General features: G+C 41.9%; 4 protein-coding genes across 7 annotated transcripts in view; 3 read left to right on the forward strand and 1 right to left on the reverse strand.

The window, feature by feature from the left end:
- Positions 1–6,439: 6,439 nt before the first annotated feature.
- Positions 6,440–12,050, forward strand: LOC100191735 (uncharacterized). 2 transcript variants are annotated; one of them, XM_035967662.1, is made up of 5 exons: positions 6,440–6,703; positions 8,281–10,164; positions 10,241–10,290; positions 10,761–10,828; positions 11,693–12,050. In XM_035967662.1, the coding sequence occupies exons 1-3, from the start codon at positions 6,550–6,552 to the stop codon at positions 10,243–10,245; spliced, it is 2,043 nt and encodes a 680-aa protein (XP_035823555.1). In that variant the 5' UTR covers positions 6,440–6,549; the 3' UTR covers positions 10,246–10,290; positions 10,761–10,828; positions 11,693–12,050. The 2 variants fall into 2 exon arrangements, with proteins under 2 accessions (XP_035823555.1, NP_001130635.1); NM_001137163.1 differs by lacking the exon at positions 10,761–10,828 and having other exon boundaries at positions 6,505–6,703; positions 11,693–12,048.
- A 2,500-nt stretch (positions 12,051–14,550) lies between these two features.
- Positions 14,551–16,009, forward strand: LOC103627653 (uncharacterized). The gene is made up of 2 exons (NM_001152010.2): positions 14,551–14,726; positions 15,210–16,009. The coding sequence occupies exon 2, from the start codon at positions 15,329–15,331 to the stop codon at positions 15,734–15,736; it is 408 nt and encodes a 135-aa protein (NP_001145482.2). The 5' UTR covers positions 14,551–14,726; positions 15,210–15,328; the 3' UTR covers positions 15,737–16,009.
- Positions 16,010–19,580: 3,571 nt separating this feature from the next.
- On the forward strand, positions 19,581–23,360 carry LOC100280772 (protein translocase/ protein transporter). Of its 3 annotated transcripts, none has more exons than XM_008645355.4 (3): positions 19,581–19,869; positions 20,060–20,380; positions 22,985–23,360. In XM_008645355.4, the coding sequence occupies exons 2-3, from the start codon at positions 20,077–20,079 to the stop codon at positions 23,125–23,127; spliced, it is 447 nt and encodes a 148-aa protein (XP_008643577.1). In that variant the 5' UTR covers positions 19,581–19,869; positions 20,060–20,076; the 3' UTR covers positions 23,128–23,360. The 3 variants fall into 3 exon arrangements, with proteins under 3 accessions (XP_008643577.1, XP_035823876.1, NP_001147166.1); XM_035967983.1 differs by having other exon boundaries at positions 19,611–19,869; positions 22,999–23,360; NM_001153694.1 differs by having other exon boundaries at positions 19,759–19,869; positions 19,963–20,380; positions 22,985–23,332.
- Positions 23,361–26,435: 3,075 nt separating this feature from the next.
- Positions 26,436–27,873, reverse strand: part of LOC100381905 (uncharacterized) — a 31,740-nt gene continuing 30,302 nt past the window's right edge. The window contains exons 28-30 of the mRNA XM_020553468.2: positions 27,739–27,846; positions 27,440–27,505; positions 26,436–27,170 (exon numbers count right to left, since the gene is read on the reverse strand). Coding sequence (XP_020409057.1) covers positions 26,709–27,170; positions 27,440–27,505; positions 27,739–27,846 — 636 coding nt within the window. The 3' untranslated portion in view covers positions 26,436–26,708. The remainder of the gene's footprint in view (positions 27,171–27,439; positions 27,506–27,738; positions 27,847–27,873) is intronic.

Raw genomic sequence — 27,873 nt, forward strand, 5'->3', positions numbered from 1 at the left:
TGAAGTTGAATTTTTGTTTGGCCTATCAACTCGAGCTACCTGATAATCTATCTGATATACATAATGTATTTCATGTGTCTCAACTTAAGAAGTGTTTCCGTGTCCCTGAGAAACAGTTACAAATAGAAGAGCTTCGCATAGATTTTCCCCACCTTTTCCCTGGACCTTCTTAAATCTCGAGGACGAGATTCTTTTTAAGGGGGGTAGGATTTGTAATACCCAATTTGTAAGAGATAATATAAAAGGGAAAAAAATGTATTTCCTTTATTTATATGTGTGTGTTGTATCTATTTATCATCACATGTGAGCACCATATTTAAAAAAAACAAATAATTAATAAAAGGTATACCACTAAATTATGCATCATGCTCGGATTTTATTTTGTGTGTATTTTGTAACAATATAAAAAACAATGTGACAAGAAATATATTAAAGTCCAAAGTAGAATTTAACATCTAAAAGAAATTCTAGAAAATAGAGAAAGAGAAGAAAATATTGTACATATAAAATAAATATAATAATTAATTCAATGAGGTTCATATTGGTATTGTACAGTTGATCTAGGTATGAAAGTCACACATATAAATTCAAATTGGGATTTAAATTTGAAATTGAAAGGGAAAAGAATAAAGACAAAGGAATATCAACTGCGTTGGGCTCTAAACGCCAAACTCGGCCCAACTCCCCTCTCCCCTCTCCTCGGCCCAGGAATGCCTCCACCGGCGCTGTCGGGTGGGCCGGTCTCACACGCACCCACTGCCACGCGGGTCCCGCCTAGCAGTCACACGCTTTGCGCCACTCGCATTCCCACTCACCGTCTGCTTGAGCCCACTGCTCAGCCTCTGCTACATCGCTTCCACTAAGCCACTGACTGGTGGGGCCGGTGGGCAGGTCCGTCTTCCTCACGGCGCCTGAACAACCATCCTCTGTATGCGTGCGTAAAACCAGGCCAGAATTCTCGGGCGTGGCACCGTCGTCGTCCAGCTCACTTCGTTGCAACCGAATGTGTGGCGGCCGCCAGGAATCACGGACCGAACGCGATCTGCGCTCCCTCCAATCCTTCCGCGCGTAACAACCTTGCCGATCCGTGGGGGATTCAATCCCCAGAAACTCGGATTTGTTGGCCACGACTAGTCTTTAGCGCATATACGTACCGCCCTGCACTCCCTCTGTAATCCCTAGTGCTCCGCTGCCGCCTCCTGTAATTCATTGGGGCCAACAGGATAGATCGCCACCGCCAGGAACAAAGGAAGTTAGCGCCTGCTGTGAGCTCGCGATTGGGATGAGAGAGATGAGTTGCCGCGGGGAGCTAGGGGGCTCGGCCAGTGTTCGCGCTGGGCATCTAGGAGGTCCTCGCGTGTCCGTCGACGCGAGGGCTGGGTTTCCTCGCCGCTGGGTGGCAGAGATGTCCGCCCGCCGTCGTGGACTTGCGTGTCTGACGACATTGAAGCATCGGCAACCATCCTGGGATGTTCCCTGGGACACAAGGACGGGGTACGCTGTAGCCAGACCAACTTTGTGGCCGGTGCCGAACCAATTTCTCGTCGGCGTGGGAACATCACCGCGGATCTGCAGAGCACGTGGACCGATGTCTCCTCACCATCATTCTCGGTATGACCTGTTGCCACTGATTCGCCGTGTTCATAGCTTCGTGTAGCTCCATTTAATTTGATGGTGGTGCTCGGGGGAGACCGATTGGGTCACGGTCGATCTCCTCCACCGCGCGGTCATGGCGGAGGCGCCCCTGCTTGGTTGGTGGGGGGGAGATGAACGGCGACCGTTGATCTGGCCTGGGTGGCCACGATTAAATGGTTCGCGTACCGGTTCGCTGGGTGAACCTGGGCCGTTGATCAAAGAATGGGCGGGCAAGATTTAATGATAGGGAATTAAGATCTGGCCGTCGATCTGGAATCGAACGACCAGCGTGGTGTACCGGTTCGTGAGACTTGGATCTAATCAGAGCCATAGATGGGGAATCCAACGGCTCAAAACACAAGTTACCCTTTCGGCCGTCAATGTTGCATATGAGCCATCGTCCTTTTAGTGAATTGACCCGAAGTCCACACAGTAGCGCTATGTGTCTTAGGATTTCTTATGCGTTAGCCCCTGCGCTTTCCTATAATTGACGCCCAGTCCAGAAAATTAGAAAATCGGGGAAAATGAAATAGGAATTTATTTTTAGTGCAAAAATAAATACTAGAAACTTGTGTAAATCATAGAAAATTCATTTTAACTCGTTTTTGACCCGTTCCAATTTCTATAATTTTGTATTAATATTGTTTAGCACTTAATGACTCTGTTTTAGCATGAAAACTATATTAAATTTGACCACTTAATTATTTCCGTATCAAACACATAAAATCTTCAGAAATTCATAACTCCTTAACTGTAACTCCGATTTTAGGGGTTCTCATTCCCACGATCTCGTAGCAACGCGTAGATCATTATTATGCAGTATATTCTTATGTTTGGTGTGATATTAATTTTATCTATACCATGTTTGTTTGTATTGCTACGACTAGCGCGAGGACACGTGTCATCTGAGCAAATTGGTACCTCGAATCTCAAGTGCCAGGCAAGTTGTGCCCTTGATCACTTACTTTTCCCAGCCATGTTCTTATTAATTTTAATGATCTGCATAGTTTAATTTTGATGGGATCCTTTATGTTACCCCAGTTTTGATTACCTCTATACCTTGTTCACCCCTGAAATATTTTTGGGTAGTACTTGCTATTGCTTTATGTGGATTGGGTATGGAGATATACTACTCATGGTTATCCTGTTATTATCTTGTTATTATTACTGTTCATGTTAAGATCATTAAATTAATGGGAACATGGAGCGACCACCCGGGAAAACAGTGCTACCACAAGGGTATAATGGGACGCCCTTGGCTGATTAACTAGGAAAGCTAGTGGAGGTCTTCCTTACCCGAAAGGGGCAAGGGCAGTAGGGGAGTGGTCAGTGTAGGGAGGTCCTTGGGTTGATTTTGCTGCGATGGCGGTCAGGCAAGAACCCTGCATTGGAGCTTCCTATAAACTGTAGCGGGATTTCTGAAGCTAGTGGAACTTTGTAAAGGCCTCGTAGTGTTACCTTGCCTCGCCTCCTCGGTAGAGGTGTATGGGATTGGCCATCTCTTGGCAGATGGGTAACATGACTTGTGGGTAAAGATGCGCAACCTCTGCAGAGTGTAAAACTGGTATACTAGTCGTGCTCACGGTCAAGAGCGGCTCGGACCCTCACATGATTAATTATGGAACTTAAATTCAATTTGACATTTGCATCGCATTTGGGATTATTTTATTATTACTGTTCTTTATTATTATTAAGGTTTGGTATTTACTTACACTTAGTAATTGCTAATAAAATTTTGACCAACTTATAAAAGCAATGCTCAACCTTAGCCTTTATTTCATTGATCAGCCTTACACTTCATGAACTCCCACCTTTGGTGAGTTCATGCCACATTATTCCCCACGACTTGTTGAGCTATGAACGTATGTGAGCTCACTCTTGCTGTCTCACACCCCCCCACAGGAGAAGAGCAGGTGGCTCAGGAGGAGCCTCAAGGCGAGGAGTTTGATCTGATCTAGGTGGCGTTTCTCAGTTGACATTGGCGCCGACGATCATTAGTTCGTTTTATATTTATCTTTTATTTTGTAATAAGTCTTCCGCTATGTAATAAATACTCTGATGATTTATGACATTTATCTCTATACACTCTGTTATTATATATGTTGTCTTCTTGGCGCATGTATGAGATGCACCCGGCTTTGTTCCTTAAATCCGGGTGTGACATAACATGGCGCGCACCGGACAGTGAACAGTGACTGTCTGGTGCGCCCATCGCCAGCATAAACAGCCAACGGCTAGGAAGTGGTTGGGGGCTATAAATACCCCCAACCACCTCATTCAAAGTCATCCAAGCATTCTGAAGTTTTCATTCATTGCAAGAGCAAAGTCCAACACTCCAAGACACAATCAAAGCAATCAATCCACTCCAAGTTCCCAAAATCAACTCTAGTGTTTAAGGGCTTGTGAGAGGATCATTTGTGTTCTTTTGTTGTCCTTGTCGCTTGGATTGCCTTTCTTCCTTCCTCATTCCTTTCCTAAGTGCTTGTAAAGCTAAGCAAGAGACACATAAGTGTGTGGTGGTCCTTGTGGGGTCTTAGTGACCCGTTTGATTAAGGAGAAGGCTCACTCGGTCTAAGTGTTCGTTTGAGAGAGGGAAAGGGTTGGAATAGACCCGGTCTTTGTGGCCTCCTCAACGGGGACTAGGTTCTTAGGAACTGAACCTCGGTAAAACAAATCACCGTGTCTACTCGCTTTGATTCTTGCTTGATTTGTTTGCCCTCTTTCCTCTCTCTAACGTTTCCTTGCTAGTAATGATTTGAGTTTGCTCCCATACGTCATCTACATCCTTTGAGCAACTCTTAGCAAGAGAAACAATCTTTCGGACTTGAATTTAATTCTAACGCTAACCCCCAGCCTTAGTGTGTGTTTAAGTTTATAAATTTCAGGTTTCGCCTATTCACCCCCTCTAGGCGACTTTCAGTTTAGGGTTTCTATAATCCTTCCCATTTCATGCTTTTTTAGGGATGGACGGTGTCCTCCCGTGTTGTTTGTCGATCGACATGCTTTAGGGCACATCTTGGTCGTCCAATCATCTTTGATCGGGCTCATTTATGACGGGCGGCATGGGTGGCGAAGAGTCCTGGCGCGGTGCCGACCCCTGGCTACCATAGCCTGGGTCTTGGCACGACTCGTCGCATTGCAGAGGTTGTAGGTGGCTAGCGCGCTTAGGCCTAGGCTTGATAGGCCATGACTGGGTCGTAAGCCTAGGAGCCCGTACATTATGAGTGGAAGGTGGACCGACTCGTACTTTGTGGTTCGACGCCAGACACAGTTAATGCGACACGTCAGGTTAGTTCCTGTCAGGCATGGAATCAACTCGAGTGGCTTCCCCTCAATAAGCTCAACCCCCTTGCGGCTCTGCCATGCCTGACCCTTGGCTCGGTGTCTCAGATTTACCAGGGGCGGATCCTTCTAGGGTGAACTTTTCCTTTGTTTTTCTACTGACTAGTGGGCCCTGGGGGCTCGGGGATCGTTTCCCCAATAAGATTATACTAATGCATTTTCATGATACAATCCTTTATTGTAAGCTGGCAAGAAGTGACCTTCACTATTAATGATGATTGAATGACTGAGATGTACATAACTCTGTAAATCGAAAATATGTTATTCAGTATGGTCTTCGCACGGACAACTATGGACTCAGGTCCAATGTTGGTTTCCAAGGATTCCTTCTTCAGGTGCGAGAATGTCGAGGAGCTTTCAAGGTTACTCAAAAGGTGCGAGAATGTCGAGGAGCTTTCAAGGTTACTCAATTGTCATCTTGAATTCCCGATATTGTTGAACATGCCATCCTTTACGAACGGGGCGGGTGTAAATGAGTATTTTGTGTCCATATTCGGTATCTGACTCCCAATCTCCCATAGTCCCGTATAGTGCTATAAATTGGGTTGGGCTTGGCCCTGTCCGACTTAGGCCCATCGTGCTTTAGACCAAATGGGTTTGAGTCAAGAAGACCTAAAAAACTTTTAGGTTGTGTCGTTTTATCCCAAATAGTAGAAATAATGATCTAATCCGGTCCTAAAGTACATCGTGTCTTTGTTGGGCCGTATTAGCCCAAGCTCGACCCATATATTTGAAACGCATAAAATTCAAATATTACAACCATATAAAGTCCATGTTTTACTAAATTAAAGATATTAAACAATGTGAGCATTATTTGACTACGTAAAGTCCAAATATTACAACCACATAAAATCTATAACTTACTAAATTAAAGAAATTAAACAATATAAGCTTTATTAGGTCGTGTTAGTCTGTTAGATCAAGCCCGACCCATATGTATACTGGGGTCCGACGGGTCAAAATTTGAGATTCGACATAGTCTCACTTTTCGAACCGTGTTAGTTGGATCCAAATTAGGTCCCGTTCGTTTTGGCTGGTTTAGACCGTTCCTAGCCTCCTTCCGGGTGGAAACAAATAATCTGGATTGGAATTTGGCCTGGATTGAAACAACCCTTCGGGCTCGTTCGGTTGTTCCAGAATACACTAGGATTTATTCTAGCTCATCAAAATCTATATAAATTAGAGAAGTAATCTGGCTAGGAATCAATCCAGGACTCCAATCCCTAACAACCGAACAGACCTTCGTTTGAACTTGGATCAAAAACAGAAGCCACCGGGTTTAGAGATTGTCCGTTGTTCACGGCCCAGTACGAAACTCGGTTTCGTGTCCTTCGGATTGGTTCCTAGGCTAGAATGAGTGGACCACTGTTTTCTGGTCTAGAACTGTTTCCGACGTGAAATACATTCGGGGTTATGTCAGGCCGTGCTTTATGCTCTTTTTGTTTTTATTGTTGGGTCGCTTGTGCTGGATTGAAAAGCTTGCCCATATTCCAGCACTAGTCCTGTACTCCCGTGCGCTAGTGCGCTCGGCGCTGCCCCCGTCCGCCCGCAGTCCGTCCCCGCTCGCCGCCCATGCGCTCGCCGGCCGCCCCTCGGCGCTCCCCCATCTCCTCCCGCTCCGCCCCCGCCCTCCGTCTGGTAGTCCGTCGCCGCTCCTCCCGCACGCCAGCACGACCTAGTAGACGGCTCGAAGCGAAGACGGTCCCATTTCCAGTCTCCGTGGTCAGTAAGTACCCCCCACCTTCTCCAGTCTCTGTGATCTGGGCGAGCTGCCGGCGCCTGGTGCCCAGAAAGAACATAAAGTGTCCGAATTCATGGGGAGAAATCGAACCGAGGCTGCGGTGCAATCCAAGCTGTGCCCATAGAGATGGCAATGGGTACCCGAAACCCGATAGGTTTTTACCCCATTAGGGTACGGGTTTAGGTCAATTTTCGTACCCATGAGTTTGTTAATGGGCATAAATGTATACCCGATGGGTTCATGGGTACGGGTTTGTTCCTATAGTACTCAAACCCGTGAACCCGTGGGTTTTTTAAACCCGACCAAACTAGTGCATATTGTTATTTTATTTTATAAACGAACAACAAACTTGTTATCTACCTATTTACTTCCTAATTTTTATCAAATAGTGAATGTATAAATAGTTGGTGAGAGTGTTGCTTGCTTGCTATTATAGTTATTACTAGTGTTATATATGTGGTGGATGTATAACTTAGTGTAAGGTAACTTGATTATACAACTTATTATTTGTATTTAATTCTCTCTACTAATTTTTTATACCAAATCATGAACTCGTTGTTCATTACATAAATTTTGGACCATGATCTCATTAATCATTGCGATACTTATTGATTATAAAAAGAATAAGCATGTTGGAGATAAAACCCGCGGGTAACCCGTGGGTACCCGCTAACCCGATGGGTACGGGTTTGGGCAAAATTTCAAACACGTCATGGGTACGGGTTTTTTAATGGGCATAAATAATTTTCACGGGTACGGGTTTGGGATAGCAAAACCCGGCGGGTTTGTACCCGTTGCCATCTCTATGTGCCCATTTATCTTATCCGGGTTCAATTGGCAATCTTACGATGATGACGCTATTAGTGGTAGCTGACATCAATCTTATGACCAGCCTTTTTAGGACCCAGTAGAAGTGCATACCTGTTATTTGTTCATCACTCGACGCAAACTGTACTTAAAACTTACTTCTATCATTGAACAATTTGTGCTGCTCTTGTCTTTACATATCGGCTGATGGATTTATGGTGCAAAACTTGTATGATAGCTGTTGTTATAGTTTGGCTTTGGCACAGATGTTAACAGACGGTATTCTTCTTTTACTGGACGGAAGCGTTTGACAGAATGGTTCACTGAAATCCCATAATGTCTTGTGTCCCATTCTTTCTTCAGACATAGAATTGCTCGTGGTGCTTCTGGAGGAATACAATTGGTCTTTATTATTCTGGAGGAATATAGTAATCTTGCTTTGTTCTAAGCCTCCAATCCATGAATATCCCACCTCTCAAAAAAAATTATATTTATGTTAGTACTCTGAAATTGTTGTAAACCACAGCGGTTTTTCTTTTTCCATTTGATTGCCGTTTTTTTTTGTTGCTGGCTGATAGTTAATCTGGTGGTGTAGGTTGTGTTGGTTGTTGTGTGTTAGGAGTGAGTGTTGGTTGTTGTGTTGCTTATGGCATGCCTTTTAATACTTATATTACAGCAGCAGTAGTGAACGAGTATTTTTTAAGCTGTAATTGTATCCATGAACTTTTAACTTAGTTTATTTTTCTTTTAAACAGAGATGGATTTAGAGGTATCCGAGGGTTCAGGTACTAATGCCACCTCGGATGACCAATCGGTGCAAACGCTGCCTAGAAGGGCAAAGCTTTTGGAGTATTTTCAACCGGAGTTAGTTGAGGTCAATGGCGTGATGAAGGCTATTTGCAAATATTGCGGGGCGATGTTGAGGAGTTCAAGCACAAATAGCCTTAGAAACCACGTTGCGGATACATGTCCTAAAATTTCAGTTGAGGACCGCAAGCAATTCATTGCTACAATGGAAAAAGGACCAGCGGAAGCTTCATTTGTGTTTGACTCTCAAAAGGCTCGTGAGTGTATGGTTAAGTGGTGCATCAGTGCCGAGGTCGCATTCAACAAGTTTGACGATCCTTTCTTTGCTCAGTGGATGGAGTCAATGCAGCCATCATTCAGCGGTGTTGGGCGTCAAACAATGCAAAATGATTGTATTACCAGATTCAAGATGATGAGGCAAGAGCTAAGAAATGAGCTACAAAGTCTTAACTCTCGGATTTGCTTGACAACTAATCTTTGGACCTCAAATCAGAAGTTGGGTTATCTTTGCTTGACAGCCCACTACATTAATGCAGACTTTATCTTGAAAAAAAAGATTATTGCGTTCAAATATTTGAAATATCCACATACAGGCCTAGCAATCAAAGAAGGAATTACAGAGTGTCTCAAAGAGTGGGGGATAAAAGAGAAGATGTTTACTATCACATTAGATAATGTTTCTAACAATCTGTCAGTGCGTGACCTTCGAGAAAGTGGGCTATTTGGAGGCGATCTTCGTATTGTCCAATGTTGTGCACACATATTGATTCTCTTAGTTCAAGATGGAATGGCAATTGCTCATGGAGCAATCTATAAGATTCGTGAGCTGGTCAGACATATCAATTCCTCACCCTCCCGCATACAAGCTTTTAATGGGATTGCTGAGAGGTCTGGATTGCCTTCAAAGGATAGATTAATTCTTGACGTTCCAAACCGTTGGAATTCGACACACGACATGATTATGGAGGCCATTGAGTACAAGGTTGTCTTGAAAAGATATGCTGAAGAACAACTTGAGCCTTCACCAAATGATGAAGAGTGGACAAATTCTGAGGCAATTGGAGAGTTTCTTGAGGCATTTGAGAAAGCTACAAAAGCATTCTCGACACATAGAAGTCCAACATCTCATTTGTTTTTACATAATGTGCTATGTATCCATCGAACTCTGAGAAATACAAATTGGCAAATCAATTGTGTGCTTAAGGATTCGGCACGGGCGATGGATGCTAAGTTCGATAAATACTGGGAGAAGGGCAAGTATAACATGACACTTGTCTTAGCCACCATACTTGATCCATCAAAGAAGATGGATTTTTTGGACTTCTTTTATGAGAAGATGTCTCAATATTTTGTTGACATCCAGATAAACGTGGTCTTGGTTAAACAATGTCTCACCAAATTATTTGAAAAATATGCAACACTTGTTCAAATAGATAATAAAAGTTCACCTTTTATTGATATAAGGACTAGTAATTTAGGCTCAACAGTTCTTGGAAAAAGAAGGTTGGATGAAGAATTTTCTCAATGGTCCCAAATAAGAGGAAGACGTTTTCCAAAGTCTGAGCTTGACACATACTTAGAGGAAGAACTTGTGAGAATAGATGAAAGATTTGAAATTCTAAATTGGTGGAGGACAAATGCAAACAAATACCCGGTGCTTTCAGCTATGGCGCGTGATATTTTAGCAATACCTTTGAGCACTGTTCCTTCGGAGTTTGCGTTCAGCGCTGGTGGTCGTATTCTTGATGATAATCGAAGCACAATGACACCAGAAACACTTGAATGCTTTGTATGCTGTAAGGATTGGTTATATGAATACCCAAATATTCAAGGTACTTAATAAGTTTAACAAGTATATAGTATGTCTGGACTGAACATATTCTTATTTCTTTTTCCTAAATTTTACAGCTTAGTTGATCTGACTTCCTTCAAACATGTTGAACAGTACGGCATTCAAGGTACAATGAAACTTCATTTGATGGCCAATCAAACTTCATTGTTTGTGTGAATTGTGTCAGGCCTGCTACTGCTACCTCACAAATTCATTTCCTCCTCTTCCACCCAAACAAACTATCACTAGGCCCAAGGGCGAGGAGATAATTAGGAAACATTATCAGCTAAAACTGTAAATTTAACATCTGAATTAGCCACTTTTCCATCACTAGGAAACTGCTTCCTTCGGATCCTTTCTCAAGTGTGCCTGCTCCAAAAGCGACAGTCCGCTGTCCACAATTGATTTATAGAGCTTATTTGTTGTATTCTTCCCTTAGTATGCATCTTCATCTGGTATCTTTTCTGTCCCATTGCTTACGTACTTCTGAAAAGCAATAGTTTTTTTCTTTCCTTTGGCTAGTTAGGGTCCTTCTATTATATCCTGAAAGCACCAATTGCTGGTACTCTTTTCACTAGTTTTTCTAATGCCGTGCAGGTTCATGTGATGATCCATAATTATGGATTGATGTGTTGACAGATTACATCTTTCTACCTTTGTTGGAAGTAATACTTAATTTTCAACACAATGCAGAGCTCATCTCGTGCATAGAAAAGAAAGCTATAAAGTTCAAAAGCTGTACAAAAGGAAATATAAAATATAAAATATGGATGGGAGGTGCAAGGATACTGCATTGGGTTCTAAACTACTCGAGCATACGAGATACACCTTGCTTGTTGCATATTGCCTTCAGTTGCAAACTGGGCCTCTAGCTGAGTTGGTTAGGTGGTCTGAGTAGCACTCCTCAGGTCCTGGGTTCGACTCTCCGTGGGAGCGAATTTCAGGCTGTGGTTAAAAAAATCCCCTCGTCTGTCCCACGCCAAAGCACAGGTCTAAGGCTCAGCCCCGGTCGTGGTCGTTCTCACATGGGCTTCGATGCCGCTGTGTATGGGTGGGGCAGGGGTTCGGGGGTTTTCTTGACCTGTGTGAGAAGGTCTTCTTCTTAATACAATGCCTGGGGGCTGTCTTACCCCCGCAGGTTAAGTTTTTTTTTTATGTATCTGTTCTTTTGTTAATACCTAATGTACACCGCTATGCTTTCAACTGATGCTAGCTGACTAGCTTGCTTGCTGGGCTCTCTATGGTGAAACATGTGTCATCAGGTTTCTCGAGTGGCCACGGTTACTCGAATTTTTTCTATGGTGAAACATGCGTTGACAAGGAGTGAGAGTGCATAAATATACAAGTGCCTGCGTTGATAGTATAAATTGCATAAAGAAACTTATACATTTCATGCTTATGTAATTTTATAGTTCCATATCCTTTATCTGTATATTCTTTTCATCTAATAATAGCAATACTTGCATAGTTGCATATAGATAACATCAGGTGCTGTTTTTTTCATGTGGTACTTTTCTTTTTCCTTCCAGGGAGATTTATGCATCATTCTGCGGGCTCCTGTAGCTGCTTAGGGATGACCCTTCCACTGCTGCTCGCTTCAAGCTTGATCAGATACTCTTTCTACTGATACGCAAGGTGTAAAACTGCCGTGTTATGTGGTAGATTGGTGTGTGTACTGTTTTCTTTATGTGTAAAACTGTCTGCTTGATCAGGGGTGAGTATTGTTTTCTTTATCACTCTGGATTCATGGTAATGAGTTCCTATTTCAGTATTTCTTGCCAAAAAGATTGTTGTGCATTAAGGATATTTGACAGATGTTCTTTGTTATTTCTCTCAAGACCTGAAAGTTTATCAACCAAATCTGCCACTGTATGCAGTTCTCTGTTATTGTATGTCACAGAAGCTACATGTAAATTTGCCACTCCCTGATGTTAGACAGCAAGCTCCTGAACCCATAGGTTTTCAATGGGTTTCCACCCGTTTACGAATTGATTTAGGGTTAACAAAAATATTGGATGGGTTGGGTTTGATTTATTCGTTGTGTTTTTTTGGTGGGTGTGGGATTGGTGTCAAGGTTCCTAGACGAGGATATGGGTTGGATGCGATTTGGTTTTTTTTTTTGCCATTAGCAAGCCTACCATCCTAAGTACATGATTCAAATCCTAAATGGCTGTCTACTGAATTTAGGTCGTGTTTGTTTCACGACTGGTATTGAAAATCTGATATTTAAAATACGTTAAGGATCCAAACACAGCTTATTCTGTGTCTCGGATTCTGTGCAGGCCAAATAAAATCCAAGAATCAAGGTTGCAATGGATTTCCTCGGGTAACATGCTGGCTGTGGATTATAAAATCTGGTGAAAACCAAACGCGGCCTTAGATTGAGCACAGGTTGTCAATCAGGATCAGGTTTGCTGAAATCCGGCTTACATAATTTGTCCTTCTGTAAATATGTCCGTGCCTAGATCATTTCCCCCTCTGTCTGTCGGCAGATGGCAGTGGCATGCTGATGGAAAATGCAGTGCCTTCATGGGTGTGGTCCAAATCTGTATCGCTTTATTTGCAAAATCTGCTATCTGCATCCAGCTGATGAAACGCACATGCAGACACAAAGTAAGTGATGAGAAACACGCGGGCTTTTCCTTGTCCATCCCATGTATCCTGAATCCCTAATGCAGCGCAGCAGCGGTAGTCGTCCAAGTGTAGCACATGTCCTGAGCGCGTGAATTCATAATGAAACTCTGGTCGGCTCAGATTAAAGCTAGCTGTTTGGACTTATACAGCTGCAATCCGTAGAGATAAAAATATTGTAGAAACAGTAGAAGCCGGTAAAGATAGGACTGTTGAATTTTGTACAAGTTACTTCATCTTTCAGCTGAAATTTATATAGATAAAAACACGGTAGAAATAGTAAAAGTCAGCAGGAGATGCTTTTCTTTAGAAGCGTCTGAAAATAAACTTCTCTAGAAGAACAGGGGGGCAGAAAGCACTGTTGAATTTTGTATAAGTTACTTCACCTTTCAGCTGTAGTACTGAATAACTGCAGAATGTGGAAACGTTCATAAAGATTTGGTTGGGTCAATCTACAGCTGTTGGTAGGACAAAACAAGAAAAACAGATTACAAGCGAGCTTTAGGAGAAATAGGACATAAGTAGCTCGGTAGGGCAGCAAGTACATCTTCTGCGACGTCTTGAAACAGCGTGTGTGATACAGTATATTCATTCAGGAATACGACAGTGGCATTGCAGTTGCAGGTGTACGGGGCTACAGGCACAGACCTCGTCCCGGTCCGCGGGTTGGGGCATTTGATCGGGATAAAATTGTCCTTCATGATCAGGCTTAAATCTTCTACTTATTTTGTCTTTATGAATTACAGTAAGTTTTAAACCAGCCACAGCGAACACGCTGATGCATGACTGTAAAAATCCGTGGAATGGCAGCTGTGACCTGTGAGAGAGGTAAAAGACGAAACTGTTCAGACAAAGAAAGACACAAGATGAATTCAGATTCAAAGTAAAGGGCAGAAAAACAATCATAGTGTCAGGATTCACTCCAATTTAATACGCCCACTTGCCGGCTAGAGCTCTCATACTGTGATAGCAATCGTTAATATTACAGGTGTAGTTTGAAACAATAGACACGGAAAAGCATAACCAGCTATAATTTGCAAATCCGGCTGTTGAAAAGAATAATGCCTAAACAAAATTACTCCTTGGTAACAAAACTACAAGCCCCGAACCCGGGTGATATGTAAGTATGGGTGGTAATAGTCTTTAGATTTTACAACATAAAATTTAGGTCGAATCAGTTTAGATTCTATTCCTATTTTTTAACTAAAATTAATAAAAACTATAATTTACTATGAAAAAGTATTTAGATGGTGATCCACTTCACCGGAGCTGGAGCTAGAGCCAGCTCATCAGAGAGGACTGTGGCTGGCATCTTCTCTTGGATGAAAGCAGTGGCCTAGATTGTCAGGCTGTCAGGTATTGAGGTAACTAACCTATTGGTAAAAATAATTTCCACCAATATGGAACAAAAATCCCATCATGGTAAAAGACTAAAAGTGAACCGCGTCCCTAGGATCCATCTTGCTCACCCATTTCTTCCACAGTCGAAGCACTCCCCGCCTTCCCCCATTTTTCAACGGTTGGTAGACTGTAAATAAAAATCATAAGCTAATGACCCCTCAACAAGCTATATATTTAAAAAAATCCTGGAGCCGAACCAAATCTCTCTCCTCCCTAACCCCCAAGCCGGTGTGCTGCCCCAGCACCAGCAGCAGCTATTCGAGCTCAACCATCCAAAACTCCCAGGGCGCTAGCTCTTCGTTGATAAAAACACCCCTGCTTCCCTTCCTGCCTGCACACCACATCTCAATCTTTGCTGCGAGCTCCCGATCTGTGGTACTTCCGGCATCGCGAACTGAAGTTTACCACCGATCCGTTGGCTCCTTGGCATTCCTTTTCCTCCAGCAGCGGCAAAGTCTCCATCTTTTTGCCAGCCGACTTGAGGAATGGGGTGCATGACGCTGCTTGGAGTAGACGCAAGCTTTATGGAAGGTCAGATTCTTGTTTTTCATTAATCCATTGATGTATGGAGCTGGTCGGCTGTTGAATCGGTCCCTGTTTCTGTTTCTTTTTCGTTCATAATTTTTAAAAAATACTTCATCTGGTTATTAGATGCGTATCGTTTGTATTTATATAGCTTCCAATTGGTTACATGCATGCAGTTTGATTTGAATCCATCGGTTCTCGATACGCATCCTTGTTTCTGTTTCTTGTTCTTAGTTTCGTTCACAGTTTTTTTTAGAAAAAACCCGGGCCTTTTCGTTTTACTTTATTTGATTAGATGCGTATTGCTTTTTTCATGTGGGTATATGTAATGAATCGATTTCGATTGACATGGATCTCAATAGACCTCGTAGTTCATCCTCTCTTCTTTTCTCTCGAAGGATAAGTTACATACACAATCCAATCTCCATTACGATATTTGGTCCTTAACTACCCAGATTTCTGAGCATACTCGTGGTTCTGCTTCTGCAGAATTCTAGTACTTCATTCCCAACAAGCAATCAGATAAAAACGAAAGGAGCAACTTCAACAGAACCTGCGGCTCCAGTGATTGGACCGACCGATATTTGCAAACTGCTGAAATTGAATCCATGGGTAGAGGAAGAGGAAGAGGGAAGAAGCTAACCACTGTCAGGAGCCACGAAGATAAAGGTAGCAGCGGCGAAGAAGTTGTGCCTGCAAAAAAGAGGAGGGGAAGGCCCCAAAAGCGCTTCGCCAGTAAGATCGATCAGGCAGTCGATGTTGAAAATTTTGTAGAAAAGGTGGACGGCGACCAAGAAGAAGCTGACGATGGCAAGCTGAAGAACAGCGCCGCAGCTGGCGGTAACAAGAGAGGCAGGCCGTTGAAAGAGGGCTCCAATATTGTCGTAGAAGATAACAACTCTATTGTCCCATCGAGCAGTGATGAATCAACAAGGACCAACGGGTTCAGGCAGATCGGGAGCCGGCGGAAAAACAAGCCCCGGCGAGCAGCAGAGGCAGGACTAGAATGCAAGTGAAGCATCCCTGCGAGTTTCAGTGCAAGGCAGCATCCAATTTTTTTGCAATATCGTCATGTCTATTAGCTCCCAGTCCCAGTGCTGAAAAGCGAAATGTAAACTAGCATTGTCTGATTGCATGCCTCAGTTTTTTTCCCCCTTGGCCCCAAGTGTATGAACTAATGGTACACCTACTTGTTCAGCTGCTCTAGGCCTGATTCTATTTGGAGCTTGTTGTGGCAGAGATTTCATCTCAGTTTACAAAGGCTAGTGATGCTAGAAGGTGTTCCTGCCATTTTGAGTGATCTGGTCTTCTCCTTTGCTCTTACTGCAACTATTCATTTATTTGTACTTCACTAAAGTTCTGGAAATGAAAAGGAGCATAAGTGCTGACTTGAGGATCTGTTATCTGCTGTTCTTAGGTCGCTAAACTAATATCTAAACGTATATAGTTTGCTTGGCTAATCTGGTTACTTGATCTAGGATTATCTTGTATGGATAAGGATTTACATTTACCATATCTGAGTACATTTAGCTCAACTTGGATTGGACTCGGATTTCATCATTTATATTCATGAATGCGAAAATAACCTTTAAGACCCGTTTGTTTCGTTGGAATTAAATTTCATTCTAATAATCATAATTTAGACACAAACTAATTAAATTAATATATTTGTATATGTAATATATTTGATTGTTATTCTAAATCATATGAGAGAGATAACTGCATTTATGCTATAGAAAAATAAGTAGAAGAGTGTGCTATGAGTTGTATATTAGAAAAGTAGCTTGTAAATATGTAAAATTAATTTTTATCTCTCACCTATTAATTTGAGATATGCTTAGACTGTCTCTATCTATTCTCTATATATCTATCATTTACAGTCTTCTCTAAAAAATTCATCATCTATATATCTTTTCTCTTCAACAACGTCCTCTAAATCACATCATCTATACGCAAATACTCATATTAAAGACATTTTTTTGTGTACATACGTATTTGTCATATTCTCAAATCATATTCTCAAATGTACTGTATATATTTTAATTTTGCTAAACTGGTTGTTTAAAATATTCAAACGGATAGACCGATAGAGGGACATTTAGAGAAACTCTATATGTAAAGTAGCTAACAACGTTCTCTAAATTTAGAGAACTATTTAGAGGACGTTGCTGGAGGTAGTAGAGAACCATTCAACCCTCTATATTTAGGATAGAGAAGCCTTTACAGTCTCTGTTGAAGAGAACCTTATATATAAACTTAGAAAGTTGTGTAATGTCATATTCTAAAAAATAGACAACTCCATTCCAATTCCTTAAAATAAAGTAAACAAAGGTTTAAGATAGATGCCTATAGATTTGTACTAGTACACCGTTCGATTCGAATTCGATGCCTATTTCAGGCTTCGTAAGAATGGAAGGCATCAGTGTTCAGTGGAATTTGATCCTTCGTTCTTTTCAGGAAACTGAATTTGATCAGGCATCAGTGTTCAATGGAATTTGATCCTTCGTTCTCTTCAGGAAACTGAATTTGATCTTTCGTTATTTGAATTAAAACGCAAGAACAAAATGTACCGTGATCCTGACACCCGGAGTGGAATGGAATGGCAATGGCACTGCCATAGGACTCGATGCGAACCCGACACGGGACAAGGTCGGCAGAGGGCTTTTTGGCAAAAAGCTGCGGCACTTTGCGACCCACACCCACCGCCGGTGGTGGCCTGCCGCGGTGCCGCCGCCTGCCTCTGCCGCCGCGGCCCGCGCTGCCGGCACATGGGGTCTCGCGCGACGGACGCGCTCCCTGCCTCGTTGGGTGCATAGGTCACCACTGGGCTTCGACAAAATACCCATAACTTATAACCTCGACTTGTAGTTAGGTCGACTCACCTTATTTTAATTTTGTCACGAGCTGAGCTAAAGTTCATTAACAAGTCAGCTCGAATGAGCTAGCGTTTACCAGCAAAACAAAACTTATAATTGTATTGGATAAATTAATAAGTGTGAACTATGTTAATTTAGTTTTAAATGATGTGATATGAAAATGTATTATTAGTCTTTTCCAGTGTTAAACTACAATGAAATTAACTAGCAATTGATTATATTATTATATATATATATATTATTTTTTATTCTGACTCGCGAGCGAAACGAGACAACTCGAGCTCGCAAACGAGCCGAGCTAGTTCTCTGACTCGGTTGCTTAACGAGTCGAGCCGAGCCAGTTCGTTATCTTAACGAACCAACTCAAGCTCGGTCAAGCCGAGTTGAGCTGACTCGATATCCACCCTAGACACGACCATGATTTACAAAATCGTTTTCGGGTGGCAAAACCGTTACCCACCGGTAACGATTTACCGCGCAGTAAAACCGGTGAAAACCGGTAAAAACGGACCGATTTGACCAATCCAAATCAATTTGAGTTTGAGCCGATTTACCGGTGAAAACCACTCTAAACCGCCGGTTTACCACGAAATGAACTGGGTTTTGCAGTTTTTTACAAAAAAAAATTGGAAAATTTTGACAGGATTTATCTGTAATTTGCTCAATTCACATTGCACAGAAAATATTAATTAATCCACACGACATGCGTTCACCAAAATAACATACAACATACATATGCAACCAAAAACTTCAGTTCTCATGCAACAAACAACCAGCGAAGTTCGCAATACTCAAATACAAGTTCTTTTACAATCCTCCAACGAGACAACGACACATAGGTCAACTTTATTTCACAATACTCACATGTTCAGCTCGAGTCATAGTGATAGTACTCAGGCATGTTGGAAGGATCGTGATATTGTTCCAATCCGTCATAGTGATAGTGACAGGTCTATACAAAAGATATGAGATACATTAGCGAGAAAACAAAAACGACAGATAAATACTTATACACAAAGCAAAAAAAACATACATGTATGTGTGTTTGGTGTTTGTGTATTGCATGTGCACCTCACCAAGTGTTGGACTTTTCTCCTGATTAGCAAATCTTAGGAACACATAAAGAAGAACTGGAGCTAAAAGTTCTAGATTGGATCTTGTCCAGACGAATAGTTAGAGAAATGAAGCTACTTGATCTACGGATTCCATCTTGGATAGGAAATGAAACCAAAATTGACCACTAAATACCTAAACTTGACTTGAGATACGGGTTTCATCTTCATATATAGCATATAACAGTAAACAAGACTAATATGCCTAAATTGACCGCTAAATGTCTAAAGTGGAAGTCAATCTTAACATTAAATCCGGTTTTCCGGCAAAAAATGGTGGTTTACCGGTCTAAAATAACGGTTTACCGGTCCAAAAAACGGTTTACCGGCGGTTTTCAGGGTTTATGATTTTTTTAAAATTTTTTGAATTAGAACAAATTTTAAAAAACGGTGGTTATCTGAAACTGTATCAAGGCGGTTTCGATAAACCGACCGGTACCGAGCAGGGAGCTGGATTGAAGAACAAGAAGAACAAGAGAACAACATGAAGCTGGCAGGGTAGGTTTCGTAATTCAGGCTTGTTTGGATGCTGCCTGCCAGGCAATAGCCAGCTACCCATCCATGCAGGGTTCCGGATCCTGGTTCCTGACTCAGTCCAACGAAACTGTGCGTCTGGGGGTTGGGGTTGCTTGCCAGACAGAATCCGAGTACTTGAAGAAAACAGGCTAACTTCTGTTGTACATGGCTACATGCTGAACCCCCATCCAGATCAAAGATCTCTATATTAAAGATGCCTAATAGCTGCAACTTATAAATTGGAACCGAGTGAGTGATTAATTAATTAGTTGAATCTGGATGTACTTTTTTTAAAAAAAAATTGGATGTACATGTGCTAGTCTGCTACGTACTCGCTACTCTGCGTCTGAATTTCTAACGTGATCCTTTTGTAAGGCCCACGTAGACAGACCAGGCTTTTCCGCAGCAGCGAAGCAGCCCACGCGCAAAACAGGCCCGGAACCCGGCACCGACGCCGCCGCGACCGGGCTCCCCACTCCTACGGCGCTGCTCCTCTTCCTGTGTCTCTCTCGTCTCCCAACGACGCGATTGGCGATTCCATTTCTACCCCGAGACCTCCAGCCGTCCGCCCCTGAACCCTCAGCCTTCTCCGTCCCGCCTCGGCACTCGACGGCCGCCGGCACACACCGCGCAGTCTCGAGACAGGTAACCCGCTCCCCTCTCCGCTGAACTCCTCTCCCAACAAGGGGCCAGCCTCACCCCCAACGCCCATCTAAGCCAAGTGCACGGTGCTGCTAGATCCCGATCTCGTTCTGCCAACCGCCGAGGGAGGGTTGCGCTCGCCGGATCCCGCCCGAGTCACGTGCGGCTTTGATTCGCTGCACCTGTCGTGCAGGAACCGGAGGAACGAGGATGGAGGATGACTCGCCGCTGACGAAGACGATGAAGGGTGCGGTGACAGGACTCGCCGCGGGGACCATCTGGGGCACCGTCGTCGCCACCTGGTACGACGTGCCCCGTGTGGAGCGCCACGTCGCGCTCCCTGGCCTTATCCGGACGCTCAAGATGTGCGGCACCTACGGGGCCACCTTCGCCACCATCGGGGGCCTCTACATCGGCGTCGAGCAGCTCGTGCAGAGCCAGCGCAAGAAGCGCGACTTCGTCAACGGGGCCGTCGGCGCGTTCGTTGCCGGAGCCTCTGTCTGCGGCTACAGAGGTTAGAAACTCGAACCCTTTCTAACAAGGGAACAAATGCACCTGGGAAGCCTTGGCTTTAGTTTCTGGTCGCTTCTGATGCCCTAAATTTCTTACTTATTGATGATACTGGCATGCAGACATGTAGAGGTTAACTGGGAAGTGGGAATTGAGATTGTTACTCACTGCCATATATTTGACATGATGTGATGGTATAAGTCAGCTAGGTTATGGGTGATTGTTGGGTCTAATTAGTGAAGCTTGAGCTCAAATCATAAAGGAGTAGTTCTGGGTTTTGGGATCAAATTGATGCATAGTTTAGTTGTATCTTTTTCTGAGTCACTGGAAATGTTGTTTATTCATGTCACTGAATAGGCATAACCCTTGTAGCAATTAAAAGAAAGCTCTTGTACCATTGTACATTGCTTTGTCAATAGTCCCATGAACATAACGTCCATAGTTAACAGTTTTTTGTTAGCTTGCACATTGTGTCTGTAGATCAGTGCACACATTGTGTCGGTAAATTGCAAAGAGAAATATGTGATTTGAAATTATTACTCTTTGGGTGTCTGGAGCATTTTGGATTGGTTCACCCTAAATATGGATGACGGCATAGTTTGTGCTCCTATATCTAGTGACTTCTGGTGACTACACAGTAAGAGTTATTGTGTGGACAGATACGGGTCAAACAGTTGTTTCATAATATTCGCTCCATTGTCCAATTTGTGTTCCCTGGTTTAGAAATGATCGCACTGAGCATTATGCCATAGGTACTGTCATTTGGGGTAAACAAGTTTCTTCTTCAAGCATTGCAACCTATGGTTCAAACTATGCATAACAGGCCATTGAATTTGTAGAACATCTTGTTATTATGAGATAGGAGTATTACCCTACATAATCTATCATACAGTAAAATGATATCGTGCTCATTTACTTAGAAACTGATTTTATATGTTATTTATTCACTCCAGTTTGCTTCTCACTGGAAACTCTAGTAATATGAGTTACAACTTTCTTAAATGCCTCTATGGGTGGAGATGATCTTGGTGTATAAAGCACTGTGTGTGGTGATAAATTAGTGTAACATCATATGTGTTGTTTGGTTCACGAAATGTAACGTAAATGGTAATGGTTTACACTCGAGTACCGGTGGTAACAAGTTTGAATAGGCCGGTATCAATTTTTAGTGTGGTATCTGATTACGGTTGAACTAAAACAAACATGATTTACCGTTATCAGTTACCCATTGCATTACAAAATGTGAACCAAACGATGCCTTAGTGTTTGCTTGTAACATCAGTCAAGTTTAGTTACAAATAAGGGCTAATAAGCAATGATGTGGGTGAGCATCTGCACAACATTTCATCCACCAAATAAGCAATTTAGCTTTGAACGTACTCCTTCTGGTCATTAAAACATGTTTATGACAAGATGTTGGTCAAACCATAAAACTACAATTATAAGTAACATTCAAATTATTTAGTTTGGAAACAAGTGAGATATATTTGTAGATTTATATTGGGAAATATTTGCAAAAATCTCATAAGTTTTGATGGATTTTAAGAATACATTATGGAAGATATTAACGGCCAAAGATATGCATCAATGATCATACAAAGTCCTCCTTTGGATTGCAGGATTGATAAAACATAGGGATAGGAAAAATGTAGGAATAGAGTTGTATGCCACTTACAATTCCATAGGAAAATTTCCAAGAGGTTGGACCTCATTTTAGAAATCCTCCAAAATCTCACTACAATGGCCCATTCTATAGGGATTTTATAGGATTTGTAAGAACTCAATCCTTTGTTCCAAAGGGTCACATAGGAAAATTTACTATAGGATTTCAATCCTTCAAAATTCCTTCACTTTTCCTTTGTTACAAAGAAGACCCAAATGTGTAAGTATTTTTGACCGGAAGGAGTATATGTTTCATAGAAGTATAGGCGTAGCAGTGGCGAAAACTGTTTTATTGAGTTACTAGGTCACGCGTTCGAACCTCTCCGTATTTACGGTGGAAAGGGTTGGCTTTCTTGGTTTATCCCTTTTTCTGAGCTACACATGTGGGTGGGAGCCTCTAGCACTGGGTCTCTTTTTTTAGTGACAGTAGTGTCATACTTATGCTTTGGTTAGCCTCTTGTTTGGTTTTTTTTATTGACTGCCAATTGACCTAACTATTACTAGTGTACATTTCTATTTCTTTAGGCCATGTTCAGTTCTACCCCAATCCATATGGATTGAGGGTGTTTCAATCCCTAGTAAGTCAAAATCTCTCCCAATCCGTATCAATCCACTCCAATCCAAATGGATTGAAAATAACCGAACAAGCCCTTAGAAATTAGCAATCCAATTGCGCTGTCCCATGGATTAGTATAATTCTGATGAACTGGATGACTGTTCCTTAAACAGAAGTTTGCATTCCAATGGCTGATGGATAATTTAGAAATCTAGTGCTACTTATATAATTGGTTAGTAATAATTTTCATGTGAACTTTAGTTCATTAAGATGGAATGCAACAGATTGTCAGTTGTGAACAGCACTTAGTCTGGACTGATTTATGTGCTTGTATCTAGTATATTGGCTATCAACTTCGATTTCTGCTTAATCTGGATGCCACTTTTGCAGGAAAGAGTATTCAGTCAGCCCTCATCGGAGGCTCCTGTCTGGCTTTCACATCTGCTGTGCTGGACATTGGCGGCAATACGACCAGAGTTGACAACGGCAAAGAGTACTATGCCTACACAACTGAGAAGAAGCCTGCAAATTGATTCCAAGTCTGCACTTCTAGCAAACAATCTTGCACGCCATCAACTCAGTGAATTTGAAGCTGATGTGCAGTTTTATGTTTGTTTTGCTGATGCAATTAGTTCTTAAGCAAATCCATGGCAACTTGTTTATCGCTGATGCTTGAGGGATGGAAATGACACTCAGAATAAATCTTTGATTTGCTTTCTTGTGATCGTTGATCACATTAAACGCAGTGGCGCGATATACTGTGTAATTGTCTATTTTCCCGTAGTAAGTATTGATAGGAACGTTGACCTGATAAAATAGATAATCTAATTTTGGTTTAAAATATGGTCTCTATTTTTCTAGTTAAAATCTAATAAAAGACTATCTTATATGCACCCATGATTTTGACTTATACTATAAAGAGTTATGCCCTCGGTCCTTTATTTTTCACGTTTTAGTTTAAAAATAAAGAGATAGTATCTAGTAGCATATAACAGTTCTCCTAATTCACCCCCCCCCCTACTGCGTCCACGTTTCTTTCCATTGGTATTAGAGCTTGTGGCTCATTTGCAACTTTTGGCATAACCATCGTTGAGCTAACACTAGATTAAAAGGGATATGAATGCCCATAGGCTACCTCACTTCAACGACACTTATCCTACTATAATGCTAGAATGACTTGCTACCTACAGACTATTGATAGGTGTTTGAAGAGTCACTCACGACTAGATGAAACCCATTAAGAATCCTAAGAAACCTAGCATGAGTGGAGAAAAATAAACTCACTTGAACACTCATACTAAAAATTGCTTATATGATTCTCTTAGCATGGATATTTTTAGTCAAATATTTATGTTTAATTTTTAATAAGATTTAGTTAAAATTGTACGAGCTCTATGACGACACAAGCAATGTACGTGAGAAAAAACATTATGTAGCTTTAAACGAATATAATTCCTTTAGAATTAAAGATAATAAGCTTGTTAAAGACATGAATTATCATTTAAATCTAATCATTAATAAGCTCAATTATATTAATTTAATTAAGCTAGGTGACGCGTACATTATAAGAAGGATCATCTTCCTACTACCACAACAATAATATGGGAGCTTCAGCACCATCCTTCATAATATGGAGCACCATGACTCCAAAGCTTGTGGTATTTGAGATGTCCCAAAAGCCTGTGGAATTGTTGTCATGTGTGAAGAGCACAAAAAGGGATGAAAGGCAAGAAGCAAATTGAAAGTTCAAGATCCTAAAGTAAATATGAAGAAGAGGATGATGAAGATGATCAACCCTTCACCTCATCCTCCAAAGATGAAGAAACATTTTGATGAGTCAGAAAGGTCATGACGATGATAATCAAGAAAAATCTAATAGGTGTCACCATTCAAGTTGAAGATATCATAATCAACATTGATAGAAAATAGAAAAGAAAGAAAGGATGATTCACATATAGGGAGAATGGTCACTTTAGGGATAATTACCTAAATAAGACCACACCCAAGAAAAGGATAGGCAAAGGCCAAGCGCTCACATCAACCAAAACATGGGATGATTCATTAAGTAAAGATCAAGCCCCACAAATGAGCCACCACTGCCATCGCTCTACATCATGATTGTCTCACAAATACCTTATGGAATGAGGTAACAGAAATGACTTATCTCCAAGTGAGCATAATCATGATAGTGGTAATGAAAATGATAAACCTTCCACAAGAGAATTTGTGCATGCCGTTAAATTTTTTAAAGAGGTATGCACTAAACAAAAGACTTAATTAAAATTGTTAAAATCTAAATTAACTAGCTCACGAAAAAGGCGGTATTGTTCAAGCCCTTGAACACGGAGGGCCAGAGTCTATGCATATCGACTGCCTCCTACACTCTGCTCAATCGACACTTAGCGACGAGCGACCCCAAGCGCGAGAACATTTTAGGTCGCCGCTGCCGCTGTACAATTGGTTTGAAGGGGACTCCGTTGGGCTCCGTTGGGTGGCTCGACGACGCCATCAACAACAAGCCCCTTCCTGCGTCATGGGCGTACCGGTGAGCCCCTTCCCCTATAGGGAGACGCTGGCGCGCCAAGGGCATCTCACGTGATGCCCTTGAATCCCCCGTATTGTGCCAGCACACATGAGTTGTGGCCAGATGCCCACGATGAGAGCAAGCGCCCCTTCAGGTCTAGTGTGGTCCATAGCGCCAGCAACACGTACCTCACTATTGTCTGCCGCACGGACCTCGGTCGTTCAAGGGCGTAGAGGAGGAAGAAAGCAATGAGCACAAAAACTAACCCTGTCTCTTCAACTCTTTAGGCATTCATCCACCCAACCCGGGCGACCAACCACAAGCTACCCCATCCACCAGCCCATGTGGCACTTTGTTTTTGTTGTTTTGCATGTTTAAATAATGTTTTTCTTGTTACATGTAAGATTTATTTGTGATGTATTGTTGTTGGTGGCCGTGTGATTGTTAATGTCATATAAAATATAGTATACTCAATACTTTTCTTGTTAGGAACGAGAATTTAATAAAGATGTGTATAGAATGAACGTTATACGAATGATGGGTATGGATATAAGGTCTAGCCTTGACTTTGGCTCCTATAAAAAAACAACTCCATCCTTATTAAGGGTCTCATCAAAAAGTAATGCGGGAAAAAGCCAAAGATTTTGAGCTAGCTTCGCTCGATAATAGCTCATCCCTATTTCTACCGAGAAGCCACTAGAAAAGCACATTCAGGGCTTGTTCGGTTCTACCCTAATCCATATGGATTAAGGAGGATTGAGGGGTTCTAATCCCTAGTAAGTCAAAATCTCTCTCAATCCGTATCAATCCCCTCCGATCCATATGGATTAAAAATAACCGAACAAGTCCTCAAATGGGACCTAGAGATAAGGCAAGCAAAACTATGAGTGGATGCGGCTACCCGTCGCAAACTTTTAGTTAATCTAAATTAAGGACAAATATTTGTCCGAGTCAGAAAAAATGATGCTAAAACTAATTCACGGCCAGGCCAAACAAGCGTTCATCAAAGTTAAATCATTATTGCTAACCATAGTAAAATAACCGGCAATATTAGAACTATATTAATAATATTAAAGAACTATATTAATAATATTAACGATATACCAGCATACGCCGCAAAAAATCCCATTATCCATAGCACCACAATTGCACATGGGCAGCGCGATGCTGAAAATGAAATATCGAACACAACCCTGCACAAACGCCGGCACGCGCATCACTAAAAAATCGTTCTGCACACAAAGTCACGCACCACCAGAAGAACTAAAAAAATTAACAGAAATAAGCGCAACACCTCCGTTGGACAACAAATTAGCATACTAATCTTGCACAAAAAAAAATTAAACAGGTTGTACCGGCTACAGATTTATTAGCTTAAGGATTAGCCATTATCTCATCAGTGGTCTATCAATGATGATTCCAAACAATTGTCTTCTTTCTCGTAATGATTATTGAACTCTCCTAAGAACCTCCAACAGAAACAAATGAACTCTTCCACCACGTGAACGTGGAATTTCTATAAATGTAAAAAAACAAATCACCCTAAAGTCCAAAACTGCAGTCATAAAAGAAATTCCAGGCACGGGTTTTCTACGACTTTTGCTTTGATTTCTGCTTCTTCAACTCCAATGTTGCCCCCAATCCAACTGGTTGGTTGGCAGGTGCAGGTGGCACGTTGATATCTGCAGACTTCGCATCGGTTGCAGCTCCGTTTTGAACAGATCCATTTGTTGCCTGCCCTTCAGAGGCAGATTCCTCGGTTTTTGCAGATGCCGAAGTGGAAGACCCCGAAGCAGTATTGATGAGTTTGAGAATCTGAGCTAGTTCATCAGACGCATGGTTTGCCGCAGGGCCATTACGGACATTCAGGCCTCTTGCAACAGCTTTCTTCCGAGCTTCTGCGGTCGCTCGAGCAGCTCGCTCATCCACTCCTCTCAGTCGTGGTACACCTTCTCCAACTACTGCAGCATTGAGGGACCTGTTGACATTTGCTGACCTGTCACCTGATTGGAGCGCAGCAGCCTTCATTGCTTGTAAAAATGCAGGGTTTGCCTGAAAAGGCAAAAGGAAACAAATCAATGCAACCATAAATCCAATAACAGCAGATATAAATATCATTAGCCATACAGTTATAGGAGTTAATATTCAGACCAAATATCTCATTGAACTTGTGCTAAGAGACTTTACGACAACCAAAAGTAGCACAAAAGCACGTTACTTTATTCAACAGTAAGCTCTGTGTACAAGTATGGATATTGTTTCGGCCATTAAAGTTGGATGAATTAGGCTGGTATAGAAGGAAGGTCTGCAATTTAGCTTACCTTCAAGAATTTAACAGCGTTATCAGATGCATTAGCTCCCTGGTCCTTCTGCTTCTGGGCGTTGACCTGTGCAGATTGACAATAGAATAATGTTCGCCATGCAAGAATGACAAAGATATGCAGAGCTAATGAAGCAGATGGGGGGAAATATATGTTACGAACAAACTTTGTAACGTTACATAATAACTGCACATTAGAACGCACACAATAATCTCAGGGCCAAAAGTGAATCAACCAGTAAAGCTAAATAATTTGCAATATTCTAAAAAGTAAAATGCTAATAAACATAGAAAATATACCTGTTCTTCTCGAAGCTTAAATGTATTCAACCAATTTTCTGAATCTTTAGTCCGTGAGTCATTTTCCCCTAATTGTTTTACCAGTATATCATAGGTCTTCTTTTCATGCTGTCATGAAACACCAAGATGTCAAGC

Source organism: Zea mays, chromosome 5 (genome assembly GCF_902167145.1).
Source record: "Zea mays cultivar B73 chromosome 5, Zm-B73-REFERENCE-NAM-5.0, whole genome shotgun sequence".
Taxonomy (NCBI): domain Eukaryota; kingdom Viridiplantae; phylum Streptophyta; class Magnoliopsida; order Poales; family Poaceae; genus Zea; species Zea mays.